Source organism: Bubalus bubalis, chromosome 7 (assembly GCF_019923935.1).
Source record: "Bubalus bubalis isolate 160015118507 breed Murrah chromosome 7, NDDB_SH_1, whole genome shotgun sequence".
NCBI lineage: Eukaryota > Metazoa > Chordata > Mammalia > Artiodactyla > Bovidae > Bubalus > Bubalus bubalis.
Window position 1 is genome coordinate 92,319,585 of NC_059163.1, and position 12,503 is coordinate 92,332,087.

Sequence of the window (12,503 nt, forward strand, 5' to 3'; positions counted from 1 at the left end):
GGTTGCCTCGCCCGTCCAGTGTCTCCCAGCTTTTCTCCCTGAAGAGACAGACTTCGCGTGGAAATGTCAATCTCCCTCCCAGACAGAGCTTAAAAAAAAACTTGAATGAATGCTTTCTAGAAAAGCCCCTTTTAAATGCACCTCGTCAGAAGACTTGCAACAATGCTAAGGACCATCAGCGAACGAAACACCCCGCACGCCACGGGGAGGGAAAACAGTCACGCAAATAGAGTAAGAAGCTGGGTGATTTCGTTAGAAACAGTCCTTCCAAAGGTGAGGTTTGCCGCAAAATGCAAAACGCAGCCACCTACCCTCAGCCCTTATAGCAAACAGTTCCCACTAGTTATTGTTCCCCAAATTCCCATCTTCTCGAGCTCTTAATCTTCAGGACACCTGGAGCTGAGCTCCAAATGACTCAGGGAGTCCAGATAATTAACATGAAGGAATAAATGGGATTCGAATTAGTTGCGACACTTTAACGGGGAGGGGGGCAGATGTAGGAGTCGTCATTTAATCTCTTTGGCTTCCAGAAAATCCCCCCACCCCCACCCCTTGACAGTCTGATGAAAAGGAATCTCTACTCTGGCTGTTTTGGTGAAACTGCATTTTCCAGTTCTTTTCCTGTCCGTCGAATTGGCGCATTTATGGGAGGATTTTTACTTTGTTTTCCCATATTTCTTTTAGAACAGAGGGTATGTGTGCTCAGTCACTAAGTCGTGTCTGACTCTGAGACCCCATTGACTGTAGCCTTCCAGGCTCCTCTGTCCATGGGATTTCCCAGGCAAGAATAGTGGAGTGAGTTGCCATTTCCTTCTCCAAAACAGAGGGAATAAATGTCTGACATAGCTACATGTTCACATCTCTGAGACATCACACTCACTGGTGCATAGTGAAGTTGCATATTACCAACCAAAAAGTAAAATTGGGTTTCCCCCCATCTTTTTAGTATTGCCTTACACATTGTAGAAAATATTCTTTAAGGCATAGCATTCTCACCTATTTGCAGAGGATTTAATGCTTTACTCTATCTGGCTCCCATCACTAGCCCTTTAATGTTACCCTAACCTAAGACACAAGGAGTGGGACACAACTGAGCGACTGAACTGAACAGAACCTGAGACATTTTCCCTGTGACTACTGGCTATGCTCTATGAGACCAACTGAATGCTTTAAATGATAGTTTTAAAAATTGTTTCCTAGTGGATTCCCATCTCAAGTAATTACCAATAAGCGATATTTTGAGTGCTCATTTAGAGCATTGTTAACGTCTTTACTTATATGATGTCTAGCAGCATGCAATTTCTCCCTTACACAAAAGAAGAGGGATCTTTACATGACTATTCCTATATAACAGAGCTAAAGTCTGATTCTGTAATGTTTTCCCCATTTTCAATTTAAGGGAGATGGAGACACATTTCTTCCTGTCTCTTGTTTACTGTTCTGAGGTTTTACAGATGGCTACTGTATTGGGTATAATAATTTTGCCTGGATTTTTAACTGAGGGAGTTTGAGAGCCAAGGAACAAAATGTGATGTTTTCAAACTTCAGCTTCGTTTATACTGTAACTTTCACAAAGCATCTCCTTAAAAGTCCTGTCCTTGTACAAAATGCATCAAAGAGACGGTAGAGGCTGGGAAATTTTTGAGGTTGAATTTGGATTTGCATCTTCAAGGGTCTCTTTGAGCCCGAAGTCTGAGGTGCCAGAGACTGCCCTGTCCTCCCTCCTTCTACCGGCTTCACTCTCCTGGGTCCTTTTGCCTCCCCCTCCCCAACTTGGGTGGTTTTTTTTTCGTTCTTTATGAGGTTCCCACACATTGTGGCATGTATCTTCGAAAATACACGAGCGACCTAGTGTAACTGTGTGTGAGCTTCCTATGGTGAGGATATAATGAAAAAGATCTTGCTTAAAAAGCGATAATTAAGATTCAGTCTTCGGTTTTTTCTTCCTATTTTTCTCGTTAAGTCTGGAGGTTTTATTTTTGTTAGCATGTGTTCCCTTGTCTTTTTACATGTATTTAGGAAAGCCACAACTCTTTCTTGTTCTTCTTGCTTCCGTTCTCTCTTATTAGTTGAGCAATGTGTTATGTTTCCCCTTTTCCTTCTCTGTGTCCCCGATTCCCGCCTCATCCCCTCTGTCAGAGCATCTATCACTGTGGTGTCGATCACAGCTGCGGCGGCTTCTCTTTCATCTTCTTCCCACTGCCAGAGCAAGGGAGGGAGAGGGAGAGGCGGAAAAGAGGTGGGGGAGAGACTGGCGGAGGAAAGAGGGGGGTGGGTGGGAAGGGAACAAGAGAAGAGACACTTAGATGATGAAGTTAAACCGCTGGGGCAGAGTTTCTTGTCAATTTCACGCAGGCAAAGCGTGCCTCTCGTGGGTTACAAGAAACGCCGGGTCCTTCCATCCCTAGCCAAGTTGCCTGAATCTTCCCCCTAGGCGCGCGCGCGCGCACACACACACACACACACAAACACACCCCCCAAAACCTAGGACTTGTCCTACAGGCTCTGGGAAAAGAAAAAAAAAGTCCTCAATCACCACCTCCTCGCCGTCCCCCTCCCCCCAGCCCCCCCCCCCCCCCGCCCCCAGCGGGCAGCCAAGGAGAGCTGGAGGCGGGGGAGGGGAAGGGGAGGAGAAGCGACGCAAGTGGGCAGCTTTTCAGCGCCGGCGAGGCGCGGGAGGAGGAGAGGCGGCGGGGAGGCGCAGCCGCTCACCTGCGGGGCAGGGTGCGGAGGAGGGACCAGGCTGCGCGCTCTGCGGCGGAGGAGCTGGGACGCGTCCGCAGCTCCGCACGCGGCCAAGCTCCAGGCGTCTCCCACCCCCCGGCCGGGGGAGCCGGAGGGGTACAGCTCTTTGACAAGCGGCCCGGCGGAGGCGTGGAGAGCGGCGAGCAAAAGAGCGAGCGAGCCAGACTGAAGAAACTCGAGCCGGGAACAAAGAGGAGTCGGGTTGTGTGTGTGTGAGTGTGTGTGTGCCGGCTCCAGCTCCCGGCAGAATCTTTTGGGTCCGAGGTCCCTGCTGTGACGCCCAGAGACCCAGTAGTGCCCTCCACTGCCGACTCCCTGCGCTCGCCGGCACAAACTTTATTCTTGGCAAACTTCTCTTTCTCTTCCCCTCCTCCTCCGCCCCCCACCTACTCCTCCGGCAGATTGAATGCGCCTGGAGAAGGAAAACCGAAGCGAAAGGGAAGGAAATAAGAAGCTTTGAAACGGACATCTCCAACCCGGGTGGCTTTTTTTTTTTTTTTTTTAGTCTTCCAGGAAGTGGACATTTCATTATCTTCTGATTCTCCTTACACCGTCTCTACTGGGGTTAACGGGGCCGTTTTGCCCAGCTCGCTGCTTTTCTCGGGAAACAAACTCCTGGATTGTCATCCAGGGAAGCTAAGGTGGAGAGATCTGCGAAGAGTCGCGCCGACAGACCCTCCCCTGCACTTTGGAGAGTAGAAATCTCCTCCAGAACCGGCGTCCTCCGCGCGCAGACCCCGGGGCCGTGGGGCGGCCGCCCGGGCAGCCTAGCCTAGCGCGCGGCACAGACGCCCCCAGAGGCGCTGGCCGCCGTGGTCCTCGCCGCCCTGTGTTGTTCGGCCTCGGGGACGGGCGCCGGCGTCGGTCTCCGCCGAGTGCTCGGAAGGCGCAGGCGGCCACCGGGGCTCGGGTGCCGCTGCAGCAGCTCCGGCCGCCGGCTGCCAGCCCAGCGCTCTCCAGCCCGGCTTCCGCCCGCTCTACTCCCTGACGCATCCTTCCAGTTCTCCTTTTCCTCTCCCCTTTTTCGTTGATCCCTTCTCTTTTCTGCTGTTGCCTGGGGTGCTCCCCCGGCGGAGCGGAGATTACACAGTGGTCGGGATGCCCCAACTCTCCGGGGCAGGCGGCGGCGGTGGGGGGGACCCGGAACTCTGCGCCACGGACGAGATGATCCCCTTCAAGGACGAGGGCGATCCTCAGAAGGAGAAGATCTTCGCCGAGATCAGTCACCCTGAAGAGGAAGGTGACTTAGCCGACATCAAGTCTTCCTTGGTCAACGAATCCGAAATCATCCCGGCGAGCAACGGACACGAGGTGAGCTGGCCGCTGCCCGATCCCTGAGAGGCGTGCCGGGTTCTGGGGAAGAGCCGAGGGAGGAAGGGAGGGAAGGCGCCGGGCAGCCCGGGTCCCGGGTAGGTCTGCTGGGAGCGGGATGGGGGGTGGCTGGGCTTCTGGTCTGCGTTCTTCCTGTGTGTGGGGTGGAGGGGAGTGCAGGGAAGCGTCCAAGTGTATCAGTTTTGGCGTTCGGTGACTAAACCGTTGGTTTGCGGCCAGGAGAACCTGCGTTTAACCCATTGACGTTTCGCCTTCGGCCTTTTTGGTGGGGTTCAGAGGGTGCCGTGCATTAAGGCGAGGATGTCTGAACAGCGGTCCTGAGAAGTTCTTCCGTAAGACGGAAAACAAAGTGCACCCGCTATCTCTCGGTAGATGTCTCTGCAAAAGTGCGTACACCACCAAAGGCTTAGGTACAGACCAGCAGAGCCGCAGGGAGAGAGGAAGGGGTGGCGGCTCCAACCGCCGCCGAGCGGGGCTAGCGCGGGGCCGGCCCGCGGAGGGGGCGCGCGCCCGGGCGGCGGGGGCGGTGCGGTGCCGGGTCCTCGCCGCCGCCGCGCCAGCTGCCGGAGCCGTGGGCGCGCCGAGCTGAGCCACCCCAGGAGGGCTCTCTCACTACCGGCTGGTTTTCCCCATCCATCGCCACTTAAAGGGGAAAAAAAGCACGCTTATGTTTGGGCCCGAATCAGGCCTTAAATCTATGCAGAAGAAGGGCGAGTCAGAGAGAGGCAGCGGAAGCCAGGGCACCCACTCAGGGGAGGGTGGAAAGCGCTTATCTGATCTCTTGGCCCGCTGCGGGCGATAGCGTTGGTAACCCGAGTAGAGTAAATAGAGACACGTGGGTGCTGGCGCGAGCAAGCCGCGAGCGGGACCTCGCGGAAGGGCTATTTCAGGCCTCGCGGGGAGCTTCAGAGGTGGGGGAGGCGGATGGACCCTGATACCCGACACTCCACTGGCCACCGTTGTTCAACAACTGGAGACGCTTTGGAGGAAATCCGGTAGAAAAGTCCTGACACTCAAATGGTTTCACTAACGCTTTTTCCCTCCAAAGAAATCTGGAGGGTATATTCTTTTTCCTTAAATGGCATCCTTCTGCCCCCAAAAAGAAAGCCTGTGGTTTTGGGGGCGGAGACATTTTGTGTTTTAAACAGCAAGTTTAAGAGCACCTCAGAATTACCTTCTTTATCCCAATGGCAGGGGTGAGTAACGCGTTTTGGAAGGCCCAGGGCCTGGGTCCTAAGGAAAACATTGGGGTGTTCTCTCTCCCCTGAATCTTTCATCTCAACATGCCAACTTAGGGGGGAAACTGGGGTTGCCCAGAGCATACCTAACTGCACTTAAAAGATTTGTGACTGTGTATTGGGCGGGGAGAGGAGGTCACTGGGAGGACACATGTCCAAGGAACCAAATAGCCTCCGAAACACTTGAGGCCAAACTCCTATTTGTAGAATAGCCTTTTCAAATTTCTGCCCTTTTTCCTTGTCCTTCCTTTTCTATAAATAAATTTGCCACCCACTTCACATTTTCTACATGTTTTTGCCTGGGGAGAAGGGAGCTGTGTTTGAAGCCCCAGAACTCAGGTATTAGGGCTCTGTTAATCTTTGCTGGTGATAAGCGGGCATGGGGCAGACCCAAGGAAGATGGTGAAGGGGTAATACCACCGATTTGCACGTGGTTGAGTCTGGGTGGATGGTGGTTACCAGAACTGATATTAGCTGGGCTACCTTTTAGATGTCTGTAGCTCGACTCTCAAGTTTTCCTCCCTTTAACCACAGAATAGTTCACTTTTCTCTTGTAAGCTCGCACTGACAGCCATGGTAGCTTAGGAGTAGGGGAGTTCCTGCTGTAATTGGTTTGGGACAATGGCCTAAGACCCCCACTTGTGAGTCATGGGCTTGTTTTTATTTAAAATGTCATTTTTGATTGCAAAATGATATTTCAGCCTGCTTTTAATCAGCTCTGACTGAAGTAAATAGTGGTTGAAGAAGCTATCAAAAAGATCAGCCCCCGTAACTGAAATTCCTATCATATTAGGTATCCAAGTAGTCTTGATGTATTTTAGTAAACAGTGGTCAGAACAGCATGTGGATTGTTGACAGGTTCATTTCAGTTGTTATTGTCATTTGTAGTTTCTAGTACCGTAGAGGTAGTTTTCAGGAACACATTGAAAAGATTTCCCAGGACTCAGTCCTAGCCTGTCCTCTTAGATTAATAAAACAGGTAGATTGAGTTGCATCCAATCCCCCTTTTTTGAGTTACCAATGGATATGCACTTATATCATCATTGTCACAAACTCTAAAGCAATTTTCTTTCTTTTGGGGGTGGGGATTTGTGCTGGTAGGTGGCCAGACAAGCACAAACCTCTCAGGAGTCCTACCATGACAAGGCCAGAGAACATCCTGATGATGGTAAGATGCTAATTCTACTTCTCCCAACTTTATTATTTAACATGTACAATTTGTGAATATTAGTACATTTGCTATTTTTATTTGCATCCAAAAAACTCGAAGCATATGTAATAAGATTGTGCCCATTGTTTGACCAAAATGGTAAAAAAAAATCCAGAAAACTTATTGCTTACCTCTAATACATATTTCCATAATTATAAAACTGAATGAGTTAAGGGCTTTTGAATTTCCTTTGGCTTCCAGATTCTTTATGGAAGAGAAATGTCTATAATGAGTATTTCTCTTTTCCTCATTTTCCCTAATATTCTAATTGTCATACATCTTTAGTATTTTTTTTCATGCATTTTTACAAAGAGTGACAGTCTACACCGATTTATTTTCCAACAGGAATAGTTTTAAGTGGGTCTTCATTTGTTTGCAGTTTCTTGTTTTAGTGAGAAGCCAGGCACTATATGCACAGACTAAATATAGCTCACTAAAGAAGAATCTAATATGTAAAAATATAACACTTTAATCTTAAAATTAAGAACTGTGCCTATGAAACATGATGGATTTTCTCCCCATTTCTGATTCTTGCTCAAAACTGTAAAAATCCTGCATGTTTTTTTTTGAGACTTAAGGAGAACTCCCTGTGACTTTAAAAGAATCTGTGATCTGTAGGGTTCCCTTGTTGAACAGCCTGCATTTCTGTTCTCCTTTAATTACTTACAATTGGCCTGACCAGAATGAAGGGTTCGCACATACATGTCAGCCAGGGGAAGAAAGAGAACTATAATATCAAGCTTCCTTCTGAGCTACAAAGTAGATACACAGATAAAAGGGAAGAAATGTATACACTGAACACACACACGCAAACGCACTTTTCTTTGGCAGTGTGATATAAATGTAGCACATAAAATTAAGTCTCCTGGAGTTAATCCTTCATAAATTTGGGTAGTTGCCCATATGCTAGACACAACTTGCTCTGTCAGTAAAATCTAGAAAATTTCCAGAAATCCAGAAGTACAGGTAGAATTTTTTGAGTTTGCCTATAAAGTGGAGCATAACTTTAGGTGTATAAATATGTATGTGTGTGTATAGCTGAATAGCCTAGTGTATTTATATTATAGCTTTGTATGCCTATTTTCATGTGTCTGTATTTCTTAGTCCAGTTTGTTAGTATTAGAGCAAATTAAGTTAGATGGATAACACTTATTTTTGTAAAAACACCAGTCAGTACTGGAAGTAAATTGAACCACATGTTTTTAAAACATCTGGTTCACTGCTAAGCCATTTAAGAGAGTAAATACTGTCAATATAAAATAGAGCATAATAACCCAGTTACAATATTTTGTAAAACAAATCTCTTATGTAAAGTCTAATTTATAGTAGAACTATTAACTTTTCAATGAAAAATACAGTGATATAAAAGGAAGTCAAAGCATCATTGATTGTTCTTTGCCTTCTTAGGAAAGCATCCAGATGGAGGTCTCTACAATAAGGGACCCTCTTACTCGAGTTATTCTGGATACATAATGATGCCAAATATGAATAATGACCCATACATGTCAAATGGATCTCTTTCTCCACCCATCCCAAGAACAGTGAGTAACATGCTGATGTTGCAAATTATTTTCAGAAGTGCAAATTAATTTGTATTTTTGGCAAAATGTTTGTTTTTTTAAACTTACTGGAAATGCTTTCATTATATATGACCAGTTGTTGCTAAATAAGACATGCTATAAGCAATGGCTGCCTTAAAATGGTGCTACTTTTTGATATTTTGACCTTCGGATATTAGCTTTTGGTTTATTGGTTAAGATGAATAAAAAAACAGATCATGAGCTATCATGATATAAAGTGAATTTAAATCAACAAACTCATGATTTTATGAGTATTATGCTTTCTACTCTGATGAGAGAGAGAAATTGATTTAATCTTTCAATTAACTAAGTGGTCTATGGCTTTCACTGCTGGTAAGCTATGTAGAATCAGAATTCCTTTGGCTCACCTGGAACTGAACATTGGGAATGTTACTTCAGCTTTTAAAACAGTGTCTCATTTTATTGTGTTAGCTAATGTTTCTTTAAAATCAGTTTAGGTGTGGGGGAGCAATGAGCTATTTTTACTTTATTGTCAGTTGCTAAGAAGTATCGCTTGAAAATAACTCTTAATGAAAAAAAAATTTTCTTTTAAGTGGTGGCTCAGTTAACTTTTAAGTTCTAAAAATGTGGAGGCATTATAACTGCCTTATACATTATGGTTAACATGGAAACCTCAATTTATATAGTAAGAAAACATCCAAAGGGTAACTTGTGTAGTACGTGAATGTGAAATGGAGTCCTCCCTGAGGTTCATCTCTTTGGAGGTAGTGGTGAATTTTTACTGATCCATCAATATGTTTACCTTCTTTCTGGCCTCACTCTCCCTGTGCCACCCAAACCCCAATGAAAAACATGTATGTTTGGGTCTTGGGGATGATGTTTCAGTCTAACTGGCCCTCCTGCGAGTCAAATCTAGGATCATAAAATGGAACCTGTATCTTTGCTTTATTAGCCCAGTGCTTTCACCAAGTGAAAAGAAAAAAAAAAAAAAAAATCAGTGGAAGACATCTGGGGCAAGTACTGTCGTTGATATCTCAGTGGACAGAATCTGGGAACCATGAGATACTCCAAAGTAGAAAAGAGAAATATTTCCTAATCAGTCATGAACAAATAAAGAGTATGTGTGGTTATCTTGATTATCTGTGGACCTCAGCTGTTGAAGAGATCGATCTAGGAAATATAACCACTTTTTGGGGGGCACTGTGATTTAAAAGTTACTTTTTCCCATGAATTTCAAAAAGATATTTGACCTCTTAAGTAGGGGATAAGATTTTTCCAATTTTCACATAGAAGCTAAAATGGAGATCTAGGAAATCTTATGATGGTTGTTATAGGAAATAGTGATTTCACATTTTATTTTAAAAGGCTTTTCAAATATTTAATGATAGAAATGTGTGTGCGGTACATATGAATCTCTTGCCTAAAAAGTGAATGAACTAATAAAAGCAAATACAGTTTTTAACATTTAGAGGCCACCCAGATAAATGCTTCTGAGTTTTAAAATTTGTAGGAGACTTTGTTTCTGTTGAATTAAATATGCATACATATCAGATAATTTAAAGTTGGGCTATTTTTTTCTTGTTGATGTTTTGAAGGGGTGGGGGAAGGAGACTATATTTTAGATAAGAAATAACTGAAGATTTCTGCTGAAGCCTTTTTAGAATAACAAATAATCTTTCCAACAAATCAAACTATAGTCTCTGACTTGGTAACAATAGAAAATAGCCACTAAAATAATCTTACACTTTTAGGCTGTGAACACAGTTAATGCTTAATAAGTATTTGTGGAATTTGTTCTTCAGTTCAGCCAGTTCTTCTTTCAAGGCAATAATTTTTTAAAAGTCAATATAATAAAAATCTATTGTTATTTATATTGCTTTTCCCAAGAATATTGAAAATTAAGCTGCTCTTCCTCTTTAAACCAGCCTTTTTCCCTAGCCCCTCAGTATACTAATCATTTTAAATTGATAGAATGGAAAGTATTTATTGTTAGTGTATATATTAAAATTTTGAGGTCAGTGAATTGAACAGTCATTCATTGTTTAGGAAAGATTTGTGGCCAGAATAAATGTTGGTGGGGGTAGAGTGGAGGAAAGGGGTGTGGTTAGGAAACAGTTACCTTACCCTCCTATCTGCTGCTTTGCTTTTATTCTGTTCCATTTTAGAACACATTTATTTTAGGCACCTTTTCTTGCCAGTATTCTGCAGTTCGCCCAATTCCAGAAGCTTTGCAGTTTTAACCACAAGACTATGTTCAATTTTTCTCTTTTAGGGTCCAGCCGAAGTGGGTCGCAGTCTTTGGTTTTTAATGTGTAACAGCTGTTTTTAATGCTAAGTCCCAAAGCACTTTAACCGGAAGGCAACCCCTCCCCTTCACCCCAACCACACTTGTGCCTCTTGCTCTTTAACTCTGTTCTTAGCAGGACTGAGTGTTTGCGTAGCGGACATCCACAGTGATAGGTTTGCATCCAGGGTGTCAGGAGCAGGGTGACCATTTGTGTTTGGACTTGGGGTGGGAGCTGTCCCTAGTCAGCCCAGCTGCTTGGATTTGCATTACAAACAACCCCTTGTTTACTGTATCTGCTGCCCTCAGGTGTTAGGATTAGAAAAACATGGGGGGGCGGGGAGGTGAGGGAAAACCCAACTGCCCCTTCCCCACACAGAATCTTCTGTTTGCTTGTAACCTTAGATAATCCAGAGAATACCAGCCATGGCCAATTGGCACGCACAGGAGTGTTTCTGCTGGTAGCTCATTTTAACAATTCTATATGCATTTGCTCTTTTTAAGACAAACACTGACATATATTTGCTCACACAGCCCTTACTTATGACCTAAATATAGAGTTACCTGCACAGGAGAACCACTTTTGCCATCCAAGCTTCCCCCCCCCCCCCCCATCTGAAGGAAAATTTTAATTGGCTAATTACATCCTTCCAGAACTGGAATTCTTAGAGGTGTGTCTGTACTAGAAATCTTGTGAATGGGTGTCTCATAGAATTTTAAATAAGAATTCTTGTTCAGATAAATGAGGCGGGCCTAGCAAGAAAGCACCTATAATAATAACATGTTTGGTGTCAGTGTGAGTTCTTAAAGCACAGTAAACCTTGGCTTGGGATGGTCATTTTCACTGAGTGTGAGAAGATGCAGCAGCCTCTTAAATATTTCAGAGCAAGGGCCCTGGAGAGTTTATTAAAAGCATACTCCCAAGACCTTCTTTCTCTGAGTCTCATTTATGAAAATCCTTGGAGGCCAATGGCGATGTCCTAAAAAGGACTACATAGTTGGTTGCCTCCTGTGCTGGGTCCTGGCCCTGTGTGCCTGAAAGCCGTGAGACAGTGAGCTTGGCTGCCTTTACATAGTGAAAGTTCCCATTGGCCTCATGCACTGTGGTTATTCGTCTTAGGTGTCAAACTTCCATTTGTCCCTCAAGCAACCCAAATGTTTAACACCTCTGAAGAGAAACGACTCGGTTCTCTTCAGCTGCTCAGGGAAGGAACAGTAGCAGACTCAGCGCAGGAAGCAACAGCAAGCGTCGCTGCTCGGCTCACACCAACCGCAGCGACACCTGGTCAGGACAGTGTTGCTGACTGCGTCGCTGGCTTCTTTGTGATCTTTCTCAGGATGGATTTTCAGGTGGGAAAGGAAGATGTCTGTGTTTGAATTTCATCATCTTTTCTTATTTTTAGTAGATTTATTTTTCTTATTTTTGCTCTTAAAATGCTTCAGGGTTCTTGTATAATTATTTTGAGCAATTCACTTCTGTGGTATGGTTTTTACCTGGAGGGGGTCAACATTTTGACATCTAATGAGCAGAATTACCCCTCTTAGAACTTTGTCTTAACCTGCCCCCACCAGCCTCTGCCCATGTTTGTGTTTGCTTACAGTTAAAATTAGATTTTTGTCATCGTTCACATCTGGAATTAAGGAACTAAGTGAACATGTCTGATCACTAAGGCAACGCTTACCCATCTGTCTCTCACACTACTGCATAGCTTTGAAAACAATCACAGAAATAGTCATCGATAGGAAGACAATGACTTATTAACAGTTCAGAGAGACTCTGGCTCATATTTTCAGCAGAATTTTTAAGTGTCTTTTCACTTTCCTTGAGGAGCTACCTCATGTGACTTGCTGATTAATGATTTAAAATTTTCTACTATAAGTTGTCTACTTTTTGAAGCTAAGTACATGGAATTTTCCTCTTAAGTTCAGGAGAAGTTAAAGTTTTAGAAAGTGTATTCTATCTCAGATTTGAATGTGATCTCAAGAGAATATGTGGGAAAGCTCCTCAGAGCCCCAAACTCTTCTGTTTGATTCATCTTAATTGTACTGCTACAGAGTAGGGAAAGGATCACAGTCAGAATAATTGGAAGTGATTGCCATTCCCCCTTCAGATAATTCAGGTATCTTATGACTGACTGGCATGCTAATTCAAG

General features: G+C 44.7%; 1 protein-coding gene across 8 annotated transcripts in view; it reads left to right on the plus strand.

Annotated features, from left to right (window-relative positions):
* The first annotated feature begins 2,649 nt into the window (after positions 1-2,649).
* LEF1 (lymphoid enhancer binding factor 1) overlaps positions 2,650-12,503 on the plus strand; it is a 95,501-nt gene continuing 85,647 nt past the window's right edge. For 2 of the 8 annotated variants that reach the window (XM_006061871.4, XM_006061870.4), the window contains exons 1-3: positions 2,651-4,056; positions 6,417-6,483; positions 7,933-8,066. In XM_006061871.4, coding sequence (XP_006061933.1) covers positions 3,844-4,056; positions 6,417-6,483; positions 7,933-8,066 — 414 coding nt within the window. In that variant the 5' untranslated portion in view covers positions 2,651-3,843. Of the gene's footprint in view, positions 4,057-4,714; positions 5,274-6,416; positions 6,484-7,932; positions 8,067-11,470; positions 11,701-12,503 lie in introns of those variants that run through there. The other 6 variants (XM_006061873.4, XM_006061872.4, XR_003110684.3 and 3 more) reach the window with 5 other exon arrangements.